The sequence below is a fragment of the Anas platyrhynchos genome, chromosome 6 (assembly GCF_047663525.1).
Source record: "Anas platyrhynchos isolate ZD024472 breed Pekin duck chromosome 6, IASCAAS_PekinDuck_T2T, whole genome shotgun sequence".
Taxonomy (NCBI): domain Eukaryota; kingdom Metazoa; phylum Chordata; class Aves; order Anseriformes; family Anatidae; genus Anas; species Anas platyrhynchos.
In genome coordinates, this window is record NC_092592.1 from 23,967,387 (window position 1) to 23,987,581 (window position 20,195).

At 36.2% G+C, this 20,195-nt stretch overlaps 1 protein-coding gene across 1 annotated transcript in view; it reads right to left on the minus strand.

Annotated features, from left to right (window-relative positions):
* Positions 1 to 3,226: 3,226 nt before the first annotated feature.
* The window catches only part of HTR7 (5-hydroxytryptamine receptor 7), a 37,751-nt gene continuing 20,782 nt past the window's right edge, over positions 3,227 to 20,195 (minus strand). Inside the window, exons 2-3 of the mRNA XM_027460065.3 lie at positions 13,123 to 13,869; positions 3,227 to 3,846 (exon numbers count right to left, since the gene is read on the minus strand). Of these exons, the coding sequence (XP_027315866.1) occupies positions 3,810 to 3,846; positions 13,123 to 13,869 (784 nt within the window). The 3' untranslated portion in view covers positions 3,227 to 3,809. The remainder of the gene's footprint in view (positions 3,847 to 13,122; positions 13,870 to 20,195) is intronic.

Here is a 20,195-nt window from a genome sequence, read left to right on the forward strand (position 1 = left end):
AGATGCATATTGAGGAAGCTTATAAGTAACTTAATCTTATCATTTCTCAGTGCAGGTAGGCATAACTCTATAAACATAAGAGTCTTTAGACAAAAATAATTAAAAGAAATGTATGAGACTAATATTGTAAATGCCTTCAGATTTTGAGACAATGCAGAGTTAAAATAAAATAAAATAACTCTGATGAGTTTAAGGGAGTTTAACTTGCAGTTAGGAGACTTTGACTACCTGCTTCACTACTCTTAAATTTTGCTTATGTTCTTTTTGGTCAGAGTTTTCCAGAGCAACCACCTATGTAGACATATAGCCATGACGTCTGGGACTGCTCGGTGAATTCAGGCAGCTGTAGGTCTTTGTGCTGAAGCAATGAAAAACCTAACTAGCTGCTTCTTGTTAAGCAGATTCTGCTGAGAATTAGAGGCAGTCAGTCCTGGCTTAATCTGGGATAGTGATAACCTCTCAAAAACATTCAAGTACAGTAACAGTGCTGATAACTACTCCAGAGAAGAGGAGAAGAAAGAGAGTGTTATAGGAAGGAAAAAATAGATTAACAAAAAACTGATATTGGAGGACTAGCTCACGAGACTCATGTTGTCTGAGAGGCAAGAGAATATAAACAGTAATGAGGCCTAAAAGATTGTCTGGGGTTAGATTATATCTAATAGTTATATTCCCATGCTCTTTAAAACTAATTAGTCTGTACTTTTCAGTAAATAAAGGTGTTTTGTTTTGTTTTGTTTTTCCCTAAGCATTGTCAATTTGTAAATTCTCATTTTTCTAAATAATCCTAAGGCTTGAAGGTTCTTCTATGCAATTTTTGTTTTTCTCTGAAGAAGTTATTTCCTTGTTCCTCATTTAGAAAGCTGGGGTGAGCCCCAGCTCACATTTTATTTATTAAAAATGACAAATTTGATAACTACCAGAAGACAGCTTTGTGACTATCACATCCCAGGACAAGATTCGTGACAGAGATAGAAAAGCATCTTCTGTAGATCCAGAACTGTGAGTCTGAGCCTTGTTTTCAGCTCTGTTCAGTCTGTTAAATTTATAGCTGGAGACTTGGATTATCAGTGTAAGGCAGGTGTGCGTATTGCTTTTGTACTACGGGTTACAGAAACTGTTGAAAGCTAAACTCATTATCCCTATAGACAATCTAATATCTTGACTTCGATTAGCCCTACTTTTCTAATCCTCTAAAATATTGCACACTTGACTTGCTAGTCTTGAATACATTCTTAGCCTTGAGTGACTCTCCTAGTTACTGTGTGGGTTTGTGCGTTGGTTTGAGAGAGGTGACAGACCTGACAGTTACAGTAGGAAAAAATGAGATTCATCTTGTATGACAAAGTATCAGTACTTTGTAGTTCCCAATGTTCTTTTGTGACTACCTGTCTGAAAACTCTTTGATGAAAAATTCTTTATGGGAAATAAATAAATAAATAATCAGACCATAACTTTATAGGTCCATCATACTAATACATTGTATTCTAGGACATTCTCATATTTTTAAATGTTTGTGTTAATTTAATAGATAATAAATGATAGTGATGCTTATTAGATGACAATCTATTTGCTTCCTTCTTTTCAAGAGGCAGTATGATTCTAAAATACAAGGGATGGATGTGTGTTGTTATATGTATATATTCACAGAGGTTTTTTTTATTGTTCTGCTTAAGAATCTACCTTCTCCTTATCCTATTAAGTCCAGTTATAATATTATTTGCCAGTGTAACTCCAACTTCAGCTTGGTTTCTTTGAATATATTCTCAAGTAATTCAATCAGAATTGGTCCATTAGTCATTGACAATAACTGTCCCATTTTCTGCTAAATACTTCGGGCTAACCAAGTAAAAAACATTGCTTTTTTATTCCCTTTAGGAAATAAATTATAAAAAACTCATTTCAAATGCAGAGTTCACAGTGGTTAGTTTTATCGATGGAGTAATGACAATAGTCTTGCTTACTGAAACTATGCTGTGTGTGCTCTTGTGTAATTACAAGAACTGGTTTGGGGTGTCAGCATAGTGAGCTCTCTGTCCCAGGTTTTATATAGGCTTAAAATGAATTAATTTCTTTCCATATTTAGCTTTTAGTCGTAAGTAATGAACTGACCTTTGTTGGTTTTCACAGTTTCTCCTTATCCAGATAACAATTTTGGACTTGTATATTAACTTAAAGAACAGAAATCAAAGTTGTAATGGCATGTATGGTCATAGAAGTATAGAACAGCTTGGGTTGAAAGAGACCTTAAAGATCATCTGGTTCCAACCCCTTTGCTGTGGGCAAGGATGCCACCCACTATGTCTGGTTGTTCAGGGCCTTGTCTAACCCAGTCTTGAACACCTCCAGGGATGGGGTAAAACCACTATTTTTTACCAGAGCTGTTTTTGGTTAAACTGCAAGTAGAAGATTAAATTGCCACAAATAATACAGCTATGAAATTAAGCTGAGTGCTTATACAGATGTAACTTAAAAAAAAGAGAGCCTTTAGGAATGATGTGTCCCACTGTACAGTGAATTATATAACCCCACATAATTTAGAAATTCTGAGGGAAAATGAATATGAGAAGCTCAAAAAAAAAAAAAAGTTATATTTAAGGATTCGTTGAATCAGTTTTCCATGGGACAGATGTTCATTAACACTTGCCTATTTATTTTTGTCAATTCAGAGGGTTTTATTTTAGCTGTAAAATAAACATACACAGAGATGTAAACTCATTTTGTTCTGTTGCTCCATGTTCCGCGCTTGGATAGAGGCAGATGCATTGACTGTTCATTTTGTAGCAACAGAGAAAACGTCACTTATATCATCTATCTGGGACCCTGGATTCCAGGATGAATATTTAAAGAGACATGTTTAAAAAAAAAAAAAAAAAAAAAATTAACACGCTTCATAATTGTCAGTCTTATCTAGCTAGCCAGTAAGATAAAAAGCAAAGTGCTATGGAAATTCTCCAGACTTTTTTTTTTTTTTTTTTTTGTAATTGAAATACCTATAACAATTATGCTTTTATTCTATTATTTGGCAGATCACAAAAATTACATTAAAACAAGCAATCCTACTTGTAAATTAACCATGGTGTAATGTGTGTGTTTTAATTCTGTCCTTTAACTTTTGCCACTGTGTAACTGGGAGGCAGCTTTTCTCCTTAGCAGAATAGGAACTAGACCAACAAGCCATGTTCACCTCACCAAGTAAACAGACATTCATGTATTACGATGGAACTCTTTTACAAAAATCAGTCCTTTATTGTTGCCTTTGTGGGTCCTGTTCCAGGTGCAGAGAATCTCTTTAACACAGGCTTTAAAAGCATCCATAGTGTTACCATGTGCTTGAAAATATCTTTTTGTAGTACAACAAAATACATTCGATATTACCGATGATCCCTGAATGTTAAAATCAAAGTTAGGATCAACAAGCATGGTAAACATAAATGAATCTTTTCTACATCATTTAATGCAGTGTAAATCTGCCCAGCACTTTGTCTTTGAATTTTATTTGCTTTTCTTTCCCACCCCACGTGCCAAACTTTTATTGCTGAAATGATTTGGCTTTCTCAGGCAAAAAACTCTTTTCTCTTTTATATAGCAGCACTTTTTTCCATAACAAACAAGATGTGACTACTTCCAATAGAAATGTATTTAATGTAATGTATTAAGCTCATTGAGTATTTTTAGTGCATTCCTATCAAAAGAAGATGAAGTACGTTTCATAAATCTATCCATTTCTTCAGAAGCCAACTTTTCATTTTCCTTCTTCCAGTTCTGGCTTGTCTTTTTTTCCTGGCTGCTTTCATGCAGGTCATGAGTCAGGACTCTTTTTCCCTGGAGAAATCAGAACTTCTCCTTTAAAAAAAATAATAAATAAAAGTGGATGAATTAGATGGGAAATGTCCTGGAGCAACTAAAAGTTTGTATTCCAGATGCCACTGAAACAAATGAAAACATTTCTTAAGAGAAAAATGGCTAATGAGGTAATTCTCAGAGGTCTAGTAAAAAGGAGGAAGCTAGGGGAAAGTGGAGGATTTTTGCTGTTTTGCAGTCCTTTGTAATCCTCTTGTTTTGGATTGCTGTGAGAACTGAGGAAGTTCCAGTTTTACAGTTTGGTGGCCGAAACCCCAAGTGGCTGCTGCAAAAGCATCAGAAAATGCAGCTCTTTTCCCTGTGAGCCCCTCACCTGACCCAGCCTCCCAATCCCTGGCTGCAGCAAAGATCTGCGTGGTGTCACTGCTCACACCTCACACACCAGAGAGAAAGAAAGGAGCCAGAGCAGTAATGAAGATTTCTTCCTTAGTTTCATAAAATCATCTATAGACAAATAGTTACTGCAAAAACTTTGCACAGAATATTCTGCTTAGCTGTCATGCTATTGTATTTTGTCCTCCCTATAACATTATTCAGTCTGTAATTAGGGCCAACTCCTGCCTCTCCTCCCAATTTTGGTGAGGGGAAGAGCCAATCCCTATACGTTAACAAGGCTGAAATTTTCTAACAAACATTTGTGAGATTAGAAGATTTTGGGTGCACCCTAAAACAGTTCTGTCTGTCTGTAGTGAACAGCAAGGTACTTTTTTGTCTTGTTATAGCCTCCCTGTTGAAATTATTGGATTATTCACATCAGCAAATGTACTGGGAATAGGGATTTTACAGACAAACCTGCCCTTTCACTCATTATCTTATTACATGAAAACATATCATGGAAAAAATGTATCCAAATTAAAGGGAGGCAGGCAGGTAGGAACTTCTGAGAACTAACAAGGTAATTATTTCCAATGTTAACACTAGTCATATAGGAAATCAAGGACTTTTTGAAGCATTAAATTTAGCTAGTTATAGATGTTTTAAAATCCAAAATAAAATTCTGGACTTTAATGGCATTTTCTAAGGCAAATTGCATGGCTTTTTATTTTCTGTTCATGTACTGTGTTCATTGAATGAATAAATTTTAAGACAATGCATGGACAAAAGATGATGTGTTAGTTCATTACTGGACCTGAAAGTTTGTTTTTATCATTCTTTTATCTCCAGACTGTATTGGTGCTGCTCATCTTTGTTGTTTTCTGCACTACCAGAAGATTATTTCAAAAAAAAAAAAAAAAAAAAAAAAAAGAAAAGCCATTAAAAAAATATATATATATATTCTACAGTATTAACTTTATCTGATTGAACTGCTGATTATTTTTTTAAATTTATAGTTTATCATTGTGATTTTTAATTTATTTATGATTTATATATATATAAAGCACCTGTCATCCTATTGATAAACACTCTTTGAACCATTCTGATGGCAGCAGTAAGAACAGGTACTGGTCTGTCAGTACCTCTGCACTTCTGCTTCCAAGTAATTAAGAAAAAAAAAGTTTTACTCATACCATGATTTTCACACTACTTGCTGTATCTGTGCCTTATTTGAAAAGGGAAATATAATTACAGCATTTTTGACAAATAAATTGTATAAGCTAAGAAAAACTGTAAATATTCTGTAAGGAGCAGTTAGGCTCTCTGCATGTCAGCAACCAAATATCAAAAAGGTTTCAAGTTCTCTATGCTTGTTTGGATCCCATGTTATCCTTTAATTATCTCTGTTATTCCTTCTTTGAGGATAAATATTTTTACTTCTTTAATGTGTTATCTTGGAGAAGTTATTTGTACCTGGAATATAGAAGGTGTATATCCTATCAAGATATACATGTATAATAGCATAATCCTCACAGCAAACCCACACAAACATAAAATTATTTTACTAGACTGCAAAATTACAGCAACTTGCACCAGCATTCCTTTGTGACGGTCTCTGGTAAGTAAATGTCCAAAGAAATCAGTCACTACAATTTTGAGTAAGTAGCTCTTACTCAGTTTGGAAACACTTACCATTAAGATACTAATTTCTGTGTTTCTGTAAAGCAGCTGTAACATTTTGTCATTATGCTGTTTAAGTGTCATGATAACCAAAATGTCACTGCTGTTTTTTTACTTATCAGCTGGGGGCTGTTTTGGTTTTGCAACTGTTGTCGTGAAGTAGATGTTCACTTAATTGGCCTGATTTTATCTTTTCCTTGCAACCATCTTCAGGACAGTAGATTTGCCTGATGAATCTCTGCCATTATATCAGAGACCTGCAGAAACCTTGGCTAGATCAGCCAAGGATGTGAAATTTTCTGAAACACAAATGAGTTTATCCAATTGCATTCTGAAAAAACATGGATTTCCAGAAGGGCTGAATGGGGATACTACACTGTCCTTCTCTTCTCTTGTAGAAAGTTTTTTTTTTTAAAAAAAAAAAAAGAAAAAAAAAAGCATAATGTAAACACATTTTTCTGGAACTAACAAGACCACACAACTACTAAATTAATGAAATATTGTTGGTTTTGACTGAGTAGATAGAAAACTACAAGCAAAATATTTATTCAGTCTGGTATGTTGGTTTATGAAAGTGCATTGGTCTCTCACTTCTGAAAACAATGATACATCTGCAAGCACTTTTTTGCTGAACTAACTTGACTAGCTCTATGTGAAAGTTCACAAATAACAGAAACAATCGTTTTAATCAGTAAAGTCATAAAGCCTACAAATCATCAAAATATTATCCCTTCCAGTAACTACATATGAATATCTCAAAGAAATCATAGTATCTCAATATGTTGTGGGTTTTGGTTGCTTGGTTTGCTTTGTTTTTTTGATCTGTAGCAATGAAAAATTAACAATAAAGCTAACTTATCTGGGAATCATAAACATATTTCAGATTTCAGTGACTAAAAGCTATTCTGCCCTATTGCAAATATTGCAGTATGAGAATGGGTTTTGGCAGTGCAACAGGGCAGCTGAAGGGGTGCCAGAATAGTGAGTGTGGAGGATGACAGGCTTATTTGGCAAAATTTTAGAAAGCAGGTATAGAAAATGACATTAACTCACTTCAAGTTCATGCCAAGCCCACTCTTCAGTGGCAATAACTACTTAAGAGATTAAAATCAGTAAAGATGGATAAATTTGTATTTCTTGCACATTATAAGGGTTGCTCTTTTACTGCAGTGTTTCTTAGGCTATATCTGTGTGTGTGTAGTTGTATTTCAATTATTTTTTTTTAATATGCCTGAGTCCTCCACTGTGGTGGGTTTTATGTTTTTTGTTTGAAGAAAAATCTGTCTTCTCCCCTCCTGTCAGCTTAATTTTTTTAAATAGGGGGGTGAATGTCTTCTATTCTGGGATACTAATAATTTTGCATATTAAGACTATTCCCGTGGAATTTCTCCTTTCTCTCTCCCTGTGAAACATTGTTTTAAATGACAACAAATTCTTTAGCAAGCTGTGAAGATGATTTGACAGGAAATTGATCTTGCACATTTTATGAGAATGTTATACTTTGAGTAGTTTCTCCTGAAGGACAATAAAGATTATGTAGAAGCTAAGTTGGTAGCAAGAGGAAAGCAATATGGCTTTGCTTCAAAAAAACTTCCAGTTCTGTGCCTACAGCATCTCAATCAGTGATCCCCAAACTTACCTCACTGCTGCTCTCCCAGAGATGCTGTGCTGACCCCAGTGTTTGGAGCAGGGGCTGCCAGGAAATCCGTTTTCCTTTGCCTGTCATAAAGCACTCTGTGTGTGTCCTGTCATAAAGCACTCTGTGTGTGTGTGTGTGTGTGAATGGACTGCAATATTTACAATAATAATTTGATAAATAATTCCTTTTTTGCCTCATTGTAGAAGATTTATTTCACCATTTAACATCTTTCTGCAGGTGGTGCAAGGTAGTAAAACATCTGAACAGATAGTGGAAAAAAAACATGTTTTTCTTTTCATGAAATGGAACTGTGAAGCAGTAGGCATAAAATAATGAGATATTGTGAATTCCCAATTTTTATGACTCTGGTATTTCTATTTTTACATGGTAAACTCTGACTAAACAGAGGAGTTCCGTGATCAGTGCCAGTACTCTACCACAGTGTTAAACCTACACACAGGTATGCAGTGGGAGCTGGGAGAAAATGTTAGGAATGAGTCTTCTACCCCAGCCAGTCTCCTTCAAAAGAAAAGTACCAAGTGACCAAGGGCAATATAGTTTGTATCGACACCACAATAAATCCTTGAGTTTTATTCGAAATAGGAGGAAAAATACCACGGGGAATACTATAATGTGCTTTTACTGTGTGTATCCCCTGCAGATTACCTGCTGCTCCTAAGAGAGCAAGTGCTTTGCAGGGGATTTGCCGTAACTTGGCAAAGACAGCTCTCAGCAGGAATGGCCATGTACAAATACAGTCACACTTAAGAACCTCTGAGCAACAGTTACTGATTTGACACTGGCTAAGTAACTCTACTTTTTTTCTAAAGAAACAGAGATGGAGGTGGGCAGTGAAGGTTAAAAAACAAGGCAAACCCTTCACAGAACCATTATACCAAATTCTATGCAAAGGAACTTTTCTGTTCAAAAGAACTTTTCAAAAAGTCTAAAGCCCTTACTGTAAGCTGCTTTGTGCCCTGTTTATTGAGGAAAAATGGTATAAATATAGTGCATCTGAGCAGGATGTGACTAGAGGGGTTGCAATGGGCTTCTGGTAAAGAACCACCAAGACATTGGCTGCCATCCTGCTGGTGTGAGGTTAGTGTAGAAAGGCTGTGTCAGGTGAAGGCAGCACTTCCAGGGATCCCTTCACCTGGGAGCCATTGAGAACCAATGCTACATTTATGGGTAAATTCTAGACTGGCAGTTGCTGGGCAAGGGTTATCTTTTCATGCCCTGCTTATAATGTTTATGTTTACTTTTAGGCTGTGTTTATATTCAGTAAAATGTGTTTGCAGTACTGAAAACTAGGCTCAGGGAGGGATCTGCAGCACAGCTGTGTCTAAACCCCCCTTTTAGGGAACTGGCTCGCTCAATGGCTGCTCTTGAGGATCTTCACATACCACCGTATTGTTGAACAAAGGAGGCATACAAAGCAAAGAAGTTCTGACTGGCATTTCCCTGTGTCGATGTCTAGGTACTTCTGCAGCAATTGAAGATTTTGGGGCTGTAGCTGAGGAGCATGCCTGATCCTGAGTGGACACTTGTGCTGTTTGAAGAAGTGAGGTAGGTGCTTTCTGGCATCAGCTGCACAGTAGAAGTGCTGTCTGCTTCCTAACTTTTTCAGGTCCTAACACAGGCTTTGGTGATTACTCCGAAATTTCTGCTTGAGCAGTAACCAGTATCAACTTGTTTCTCTCAGCGTTTAGGCATGGTATAGCTGAGTGGTCATTCCCGGAGCCAGTATGGCTGGCCACATTTCCCCAGAAATATCATCCAGAGAGATCCCAAATGAAGAAAGCCCTAACCTAACAGTGTGTTGTGGTGATTTCTTTCCTGCTTGAACAAGGAGGGGTAAATTCCTACTCGAGAGCTATGCAGGAATTAAAAAGGCAAAGCAGCCTCCTGAGATCATGGAAAACAGACACAAGTACAATGTGAGAATGAAATAGGAACAACTGTTTCAAAAATTTATCATTCTAGTAAACAGAAGCAAAATTCAATCTCATCTTCTTGACACCATCACGACCTAGAAATCACATAGTAGTAGCTAGAAATCAATTTTGGAACTACTGGCCGGTAGAAAGATGGTCTGGGACATACAGCAATATGACTAAGCTTTCTAATCAGAAATGATGAATGTGGGTACTGTAACTAATAACAAATGCTGCACTGAGTTTCCACAGACAGAAAATCCAGCTGGGGCAAGGCCAGTTCTGCACTATAGCTAATAGGCAAACCCATTCTCTACAATAGTTTTCTCCAGGCTTTCTTGTTTCCCTGACTGCTGTCCTGTGGACCAGCTTGAACCTTTCGTGTTGAGCAGTACACAAAGGGACAGCTACCTTCATAGAAAACCTGAGGCTGTGCAATATTTCAAGTCTTTCAAACTCTGTAGTTAACATGGGATTTCTCACATCTCAGGCTACAGCTTAAGGATGGGACAGATGAAATTTTCCATTACTCCCAGGTGTGGGGTTATAGAGTTAGCTGTCACAGTTGTCCACATTCTTCTCTGACTACAGTTTATAGAGTTGGACAATATGCACTATGTCTTAAAAGTAATTTTTGGCTTAGATTTCATTGCTTTTACATTGGAACAGATGTTACTAAAGTTGATATTCACTTCATGATGGTATTAAAAACAAACAAAACCCAATAAAACACTTTTTGAACTCCAGAGCAACACTGAACTTAAGAGCCCAGATTCCCTTTAAGTAGTGTGGTTAAAACATTCTTCTCACTGGGATTGTACAGTCAAATGTTATGTTTGTGTCCTTATCCTCAAAAGTCAGATTAATAGCATATCATCTAATTAAAGAAAGTACTACTACTAAAGTTGGGTATTTTGCTGCAGTTCTGTTTATTTATGTTTTTAAAAAGTAAAATGTCTTGTTCTTGAGCCCAAGCAATTATTTCCTTATGTGTCTCATTTGAGCCTCTTTCACTTACAATTCTGTCTGGAAGCTTTCTCCTTCTCCATGTTACCCACGTGCTTGAGAAATACAACATTGTTGCAATCTTCTCAACTTTTTTACTTTTTCCACCGAATACTTTTTCTTTCTAAACACACCCAGATGAAAGATGGATGTTTATCTCTAAAAACTTCAAGGACTGACATAGCCCAAAACAATTCTTGTTCTTTCCCAGGATCTTGTTACCTGAAACAGATGGTGGAAGAGAAGAGGAGTCCTGCAGGACACTTTCTCTGAGGAAAGCAATTGCCTTTAGTGACAGTTGAGCAAATGTCAATTTTTGATTCATAAGACACTTCTATATTTCAGGAAAAATATCTTATTTGGAGCAACTACAACTTAGACTTTCCCACTTTCCCACAGAATGATAACAGCTGAAACTTATGCTCAGAATTCCTAAATCAGCCTCAGATTTTTAAAATTCCACTTAAAATCTTCACAGATACTTTTGTTTCTATATTCTTCAAAATATCTTCATATAGGAAAAGAAAATAAAAGAAAGCAAGTGAAAACTTCTCACTCATGGTAGGAACTAAAAAACAACAACAAATGCTTCTCTGATAGGTAACAAAGTCAGAAATATCCATAATTTCATGCTGAATATGGAAAATATGCTTGAATTAACATGATCCCTACTCTCTACTACAAAGCTTGTGGACATTCTTAGCAAATTTTTTTTATTATTTTTTTTGTCCACTTTTAAATATTTCAGAAGGAACTAAAGTCAGAATGTTTAAAATTAATTTGAAACTTTTTTTACAAAAACTTTCTGATCCTGGGATATAGCATATATTTTACTGTTAGAAAATTGTTATGCTTTTCTAAAAATGAGGCCAAAATATAAATTGACTCGATATATCCTGATGTAGAAATTCATCTAAAATGGCTTAAGTTTATTTCAGTGTGTACAGCTCAGTGTGTCGATCCAGGTCTTATTTATTTTGTAACCTCTGCTTACAAGCTCAAGTGTTTGCAGTGATCTCTGCATGCTTTGAACAAGGACTCTGGCACAAATCTCCCACTACTAAAATTAATTCACTGATGTAAATCCCGACTAAGTCATTTTGGCTTAAAGAGACACTTGAGAAAGTGGGGACAGAAGGTAACCTAAAGTGTGATTTGCCACTGAGGTGTTTTGATAATGAGCATTGTCTCCTCTGCAATGCCCAGATGTCTGAAAACCCAGTTTCTGAAAAATACACCCTGTGCTTCCTCTGCAACATGGCATGCAGTGCAATCTCTCTGTCCATAGGAAACATCTTGTTTTTATATTTTGTTATAAGCTTCTTATTATCTTATTACATTAATATATCACAAAATTACTACATTCATATTAATATATTACTATAATGCATAAAATAATTAATGCATTTGTTATTGCTGATATATAAAATTATCATTATAATATTTGATCGTGTTCCACCGAGGGAAGAGATTTGTTAACAATATCAGGAGAAGTAGAATCACACAGTTGCAATGGTGGAGGGAAATAACAAGAACGAAAAATCATAAATGTTCTTGATTCTTACACAAATCATAAATGTTCTTGATTCTTACACAAGGCAAGGTTTTAAACCATTTTAAGCAGAAGTGATGACCAACATCAGTTTGTAAGAATAAAGTCCAGGTGTCTCTAAATGTCATCTTCTTACTGACTTCAGAAAGGAAAGAAACCCCAAGAAGCTAGAAGAGCTTCAAAATAGGCATAAAATTAACTCCTCTGTTGGAACAAGGACTAGCCATTTATCAACAGAAACCAAGCCCTGAGTGTAGACAGTCTCCATATAGATTAGATAAAGGCTCAACTGATAAAACCAAGAGAATTTAAGGAAGAAAAGATGGACAAAGACCAGAGAGCTCCTGAAACAAACGATTATCAGGCATTTGTTCTATTAGCAATATAGGGTGAGATCTTTACCTGCTGTAATTACCATAGAAGCAATGCAACTAATTGTGCTGCATGGCGGCAGTAGCTGTAGTCCATGTAAATTTACTCAATCTTATATTCACATTCTAAGTGTAATGCATTTTTTCCATGCCTTAGTTGCTGTGCAAAGGCAACAAATGATCTTCATGAAGTACTTTCTTCCCAGGCAATCCAGTAAATTAACACTTAATGGACATCTGTTTTTTATAACAAATATTTCTAAGCATTATAACTTCTCTGATTCAGCTTCACCTTAGACGGTTTATTTTTATGATAACAAAGAGGAAAGAAATGAATTATACTGAACTTTTCACCATTCACTGGTCTTTATTACAACAAAATTCTCTAGGATACAAGCTGCATCCAACATTCAGAGCTACTAAAAGTTTTGTGGGGCCAGGAGCCAAGGGAATGGGTTGGTCTGAGCAACTTTGCTCTTTCCTCACTAGCAGCTCAAAGATCCTGCACTACATTTTATGCTCCTCTGTCTGTTATCTAGCACTTCAGTTCTTCTCCCCTGTGACCAAATTCTTTAGATTGTCATCTTGTTTCTCCAGTCTTGCTAGAACTGGGGGGCTGTACAGGAATTAACCTTACAACCCTCCAGTGTCTTGGTGACTATTAAATGTGCTCAAGAAATCTGTTTCTTCCCATAGCTCTTTCAAATCAAAGCTAATGCAACAAAACAATAAATTACCATAGGAAAGGATAAGTGACCTTACAGAACAAATTCTGGCTTTTCTGCAAGCTTCAGAGCTTCATGCATTCCTGCAGCCGATAGTTTCCGGTTGATATTTCTATATCTGCATTGCAGGAGGTTGCGGTAAGTTGTCCTCAGGTCCCGATTGAAGAAGGCATATATAAAAGGGTTAATGAGGGAGTTTGCGTAACCCAACCATAGAAATGTTCTTTCAACCCACAGTGGGATACAGCTGCACGCTGTACCACAGATAAAGGGCCTGGCAGTTGAGAGGAGAAAAAACGGCAGCCAGCACACGGTGAAAGCCCCAACAATAATTCCAAGTGTAGTGGCAGCTTTCTGTTCTCTCTTAAAGATGGAAATGTTTTTCTTGTCGTTCTTCAGGAGTCGTGAAAAGTTAGTACATTCTTCAGATTCTTTGTGCAGTTTTACAGCTCCATTCATAGAAATCCCTTCCACTTCTTCTGGCCGGGGAAAACCAGCAAACTTGTGTTTGGCAGCACTCCTCTTAGCAGCTTTGTAAATCTGATAGTACATGAAAAGCATCACTGACATTGGGATATAAAATGCAACTGCTGTGGAGTAAATTGTGTAGCCAAAGTCTTGACTGATCAAACAAACCTTTTCATCATTTACATTTTTGGCCCAACCAAAGAGCGGGGGTATGGTGATGGAGGCAGATAGGAGCCATACACACAGGATCATTTTAGCCATACACTTCCCGTTCTGCCTTACAGGATACGTGAGAGGTCTTGTTATTCCCAGGTACCTAGAACAACAACGTAGAGTTTTTATATAATGCAGTGGTTAACTAATAAAAATAATTTCTCATAGTCTGCTATTAAATATAATATCTTTAGCTAAGGTTTCTGGTTTTACATTTTTCAATGCATGTATTTCAAACTTGAAAATTCGTGTATATACCTTTCACTTTAAGATTTATGGTGCTGGTATTTTGTATAAAAGTTCTTTCCTAGAGGGAAATCTCTAGCCACAAAGGACTGGGATTTTAATGCAGTTGTGCAATCTTCATGCAGATAATTAATTTTTTGGTTATTAAGGAAATTCTGAAACCCAAGTTTTATTCAGCTAACTTATGCAATCTTGGTGTATAGACAAGTACATATAGTATATTTTTTCAGTGGATGTTTAAGTTCAAAGAAGCATGCATTCATCTTCATTCCTCTTACACGTTCATCACTTTTGAAGATCCCTGCCACTAACCTGAGATGATGAGTTGTCTTTCTTAGTTTCACATTTCAGACAGGCACTACAAACTGTAAACTTATGTCAAGAGTAGATTATTTCAATACTACAATAATTCTTTTTAATGTCATTTAATTAGAAATGACATTTATTCGATATCCTAACTCCTACCAAACAAAATAACAATCTATCACGGTGTCAGTTCAGGAAGACCTGTGATAAAAAAAAACAGTTTTACCAGAAGCTAAGTTTAGAATGGTAAATAATCATAAACAGACAAGAAACATGTTTACAACGTATCAAGTTTTCATAGAAAAAATGAAGTCTGCTGACAACTTCCACATTTCCAAAGCTATGAGAGATTATACCGCTTTTTTCTTTTTGTTTGTTTGTTTCTTCCTAGTAAAACATTTATCACTATTGCCTCATATAGCTGAACAGCAAGATCCTAAGCTTGTTTGCTCTCAACTACAGAAGATCTCCTTATCTTCTCTCTAATGATGGGAGCTTCTCTTAGATGGCATTGGACGTTTGGTGGCTTTTGTTGTTGTAGTTGTTGTTTGTTTGTTTCCACCTAATATTTATACTTAAAATTTGGTTTTTGCTCAGCTGGAACTTAACTTCCTGTTAACTTCTCAAATGGTTCTTTTGTTCCCTCCCTCACTCCCCCCCCCTCCCCCCCAAAGGAAGAATTTTGAGAAAAAGCAACGTGATTCACATCGCTACCTACTTATAAAAGACATGGTTTCACATCAGCTTTCAGAACATGGCTTGGGTTTCAAGAGGTACCAGCATTCAATTATACAGTGAAGGTTTTGGAAGGTTATAAACAAGAAATATGATAATATGAGTATATTCATTTTTATCTGAGATTTTTTTCCTTTCCCTATTCACCCAGCAAATCAAAATACAAGTATTTTCCCAGCTCTGCAGAATGCTGCAATGTTGATTTTACTGCAATGCAGTAAATTATGGCCAGTGCTGCTGCTTTCAACAAGAACCCAGGTATGCTACAGTATTGGAAATAAAAGGATGCATCATTTCATGATGTAGTAGGTTTCTGTTCTGATGAGTACCAACAACCACTGTCAACAACGTCACTGACATTTATATTACTGATATGGCAAGTTTTATACAAAGGACAAACTGGTTTATTTTGTCCTATTCTTGAAAGCAAACACAAGCGAAAGACAGCAGTCCTCTATTGTGCCAAAGAAGTTGTGCCTGGTGGTGCTGTGAGCTAGGAGTATTAAAATTGGCTGGAATTAAGGCACTAGGATGTATGAACATGGATCACAGTATTAGAAAAGGTTGTTTCTTGTCCACCTCATCATCATCTTTAGAACATAACCATTACCCCAGTGACAAGGGCCTTGGGCATACTATAGATGTCACAGAGATTTCTATTTTACACAATAGTAGCCAAAACTGGTTGCACTGCTAAGGAGGGAGACTTTTCCAAATTGAAGAAAGAGGAAAGTTGCTCAAACCAACCCATTCCTTCTGGGACAGCAGTGACACACCCTTAAAATTTGTCTGAGCATAGCGTGACTTAGCTACAAAAGAGCTAAATGCACCGTTTGTGCAGAAAGCTTCCATATCACTTACAGTGTATTGCTTAAAAAATAAAAAAAAATAATAAAAAAAAAAGTTGAAAAACTATTACTCAATTTCTCATTAAAAATAACATGATTACGAGGTGAGCTTCATTATGTAGCCAGAATAGTTAAATTAGATTTCTGTGAAAATCAGATCTGTGGGCTACATACGCTGAATGCCTAGTGAGGTATCAGAATATAACAAAAAGAATTAATGAAAGCAAAAGTATACTGAAAAGACTTAAAATTTATTGGTTTTGCCCTGGCACCACTTTTTTGGGGAAGCTATCTGAGCTTCAAAAATGCTATTTGAAATTAAAATACATTAATTAACATAAAAATATACCAGTATCCTTTCTGCCTTATTCATTTTGGTAAATGTAGTATGACGGGAAAAAAGTCAGCAGGCATAAATGAAGGAACTTTATCTTTTTATCTCTATATGAAATCTATTACCCTTGAAAACTTACTTGCAACTTCAAAATAATGTAAATCATTGTTGGTGTCTAATACACTAGAGAGTGTCCAAGACTTAATATATTCATGAGTTTCAAAAATGTGTCAAATTCATTGCAAAAATATACTTTGTAATGTTTAATCTTTAATTACTACCTTCCAAAATGACTAGAGGTAAATCAGCTGAATTTACTGTATCATTCCAAAAATACGTAACATCTTGAGGCATTAATGCTGGGAAAGATTGAAGTCAAATTCCCCAAAAAGCCTATTTCATGTATCTCAGACATCCACATGTCTGAAAGAACTGTCTTGGACTTGCTATTCTGAGATTTGTTCCTTTTCCATGCCATAGATGTTTGTTTTGATCTTGGCAGGAAAGAATTCATGCCTCAGTTCTCAGTGGTAAGAAAAGGGCAATGCAATTTGCTATTCTTCCTCTGTGGACTTTCCTGAATACACAGCTATGCCAGACAGGGCTTCTTTACCACCTATTCGTATTACACCCAGCACAGTGGGGACTAAATCTAGGTTATTCCCCAAAAGCTCCCTATTGCAGGCACCTGGCCTTTACTTCTCACTCTGCATTGTCTGATGCTGTGTGCAGCACACCCAAGTGCAGGATCCTGCCCCAAACCACTATGGGATCACTGTTATAAGCACAACACATGGTCTGGTCACAGCCCTGCTGCCTCTCCAGAAAGGTGTGAATGAAAGAGTGAATGGAGGGAAAAGAGCACAGAGAGCCTAGATACTAGCATCTAGAGCATACAACAACAGAAAGATGATGGGAAATTTTCTTGTACTACATCACTGAAATCTGGAAGACAATCCCTTGCTCAAATAGCTCAAAGTAAGAACAGAGAATGTAGACCAAACAGAGGGAAATAGTGAGGAGCAGAGTAAATTTGTTTTTAAAATAATGTGTAAACCTATGAGCACATCCCCAATTCTGGACTAATTTCTTTTGATTTCTTCTCTTTCCTATTGGAGGAATAGAAACTGCTTCCTGTGCTGCAGTCTTGTTCAGGTGTGAGGCATGAGGGGTGCCCAGTCCTGGGGAGGAATAATCACTTGCCATCCCCTTTCTGCTCATACATAGGTGTGAAGAGTTTCCTTCTCCTTGGAGTGCTATCATCGACTATTGTGAACAGCCACCATTTGCCACATTTACAATAGCAACAATGCAAAAGTTAAATGAATAAATCAACGAATAAATCTTTTTTTTTTTTTTTTTTTTTTTTCCCTTTCCCTTAATAAAGATCCGGCTCCCCCTGACCTAGTGTTCTTTTCCAGTACCTCTAAATTGTTACAGACAATAATAAAACCAGTACAACTGTATAGGAGAGCATTCAAGGTTTTCTGTTTGGTTTTGTTTTGTTTTCTGTCTTTTTGATGTTGATGTATTACAATGATCTATTAGAAACGTTTTTGTCCCACAGGGCTAACACAGTCTGCATTGTCACTTGAACTGCAGATCACACAGGCATTTGTTATGAGTGTGCTCAGTATGCTAAATACTACAGAAGGCGTTGGGCTGTAGCTTGCATGGAGGGTAGGCAGTGTATCACAGAACAGGAATCCACAGACCCTGGTTCCCATCGCTGGCACATCATTTTATCTTACTGTGACTCTTTGTATTCCTTCTTCCCATCCGTGCTTTGCTTAGCTATTTGCTTGTTGTGATGGCTGTCATATTCTACTGCTGGCACAATGATTATCAGGACAAGAACTGGACTGCTACTGTGTGCCACTTGATGTTACTAGATATTGGAAAAAAAAAAGGCAAAAAAAACCCAACAACACCCTACAGGCTCAATACAATTTCTTTTATTGTAAATAAGTTTACTTTATTCTCTAACCTAGAAAACTGTAAAAAATAGTTTGCTTTTTCTCCACTACTGTGAAGTGAGTTCACATAGGCATCTCCTCCTCATCAAAAAAATTTCCATGAAGATATTTCTCATCATCTGCTTGTGAGTAACTCTCCATTTGTGACTGAAGCAATTCCATAGACACAGAAGAAGATACAAATTCTTTCTCCAAAAATAAAAAAGCAGCAGTGCCAGGCATGGTAGCATTTCAGGTTAACCAAGCATGACTTTTTTTTTTTGGTGTTTTTTTTTTTTCCAGCAGAAAATTCTTTTTTTTTTTTTTTTTTTTTTTTTTTTTTTTTGTTTCCACCTGAGAAAGCTAAATATCTGTTATATTTAGGCTGTAAAATGGAAATTTGTTCATAGCTAGACTGGAAATTTTGAGATAGGTCTATTCCCCCCACCTTCTAAATTATGAATAAAGCAAACTGAGACAAACTGAAACTTAACAGCTACATCAACTTCAACAACAGAAAGAAAATAGTATTAGGATGGTCCAATTTACCTCTGTTATTTGTCTGTGACGATAGTCAGAGTTACAGAAAAATAAACAGCTAAGAGCATTAAAACTGTTTGAAAGCCTCCTGCACAACCCAATAGTAAATTGAATGAACCATGACATGGGGATTGCTTATGCTTTTTTTTGAAGCACACGCGTATAATTCCTTTGTCTCTCGTCTCCATGTGCTTTATAAGTAGATAGAATTTGATTTTAATTAGTTCACGTTTGTTTCTAAGACTTTATCTGTCTGGTTACTCTTTATCGCTGACCTTATCTATCACTTGGTTATTCCTGAATCAGTTTAGCATCTGCCACGGTCTGACATTGCTTTCATGAAGCAGATCAGATTACCATGGAACAGAACTGGAAAAGCTATAGTGAAAATTATACAGATGTGTATTACAGCTATTTCTATCAGGAATCTGATACTGTTCTATTATCACTTTACTATTTGAGTTGGAGTTGAGCTTAAGCTAGGGTTTTCTGTTCTATGTATTGAAGCTTTTTAGCTTCAATACATAGTTCTCTGTATTTGCTTCTTTGCCAACCCACAGCTATACAGTCCTGTCTAATGATTTGCCTGCCATAATAACTTATTCTGAAGAATGATGCAAATCTTCTGCTCTTCCTTCAGTGGCTGTGGTTCTCTCATGATCTTCCACAATTTTTCTGTTCAATTCAGTGCAACATTAAGAGATACTTAGCAAGAATAGAAGAAAAATGGCATTCCTAAAAGCTATCAAGCGTTCAGAACCATCCCTATACCAATCTATCTAGAATTATTTTTTTTGCTTATATTTTGATATATTAAAAGACAAAATAAATATAAAAATAGCATACTGAAACAGTGGCCAAATCTATTATTTTTATTATGGTTACACTGACCATCCTAACAGAATTTGTCTTCTTTTCAGAACTACTGTGTACCCACTGAATAGGAAATGCTTTGTCCCACAGAACTGCATTTAAACAAATAAGCTATACAAACTGATCAGAGAAATATTATTCTTATCACATATTTAAGTAATTGAGATGGAAGCAAAGGGGCAAAAACACAAAAAGACTTAAGTGGTGACACATAGGAATTAAAGTGCATGACTATGCACTTTATGTTATGGTTTATGTTATGATATGAAAAGTGACCTTGTTAATTATTATATGATGGCCTTGATACCTGCCTTTCTGCAATAGAAGCTGGCCTCATAATCACTTCACGATAACTGCCAGTTTATTGTTACAGAAGAGGAATATATTTCAGAAATATATAGTAACAGAAGTACTCTTCTTCACAGAAGTTACTGATTCCATTGCATACATGACAGCTTTCAGAGTATGTATTAGATCACTTTAAAATGTAGACATTAAGTATCGTGCAGTTTCAGAGTGAGACAACAGAACTAAGAAAATCAAACCATTAGTGAGGGCAAAAAAAAGACTTTGTTCAACTTCTTCTGTGCTC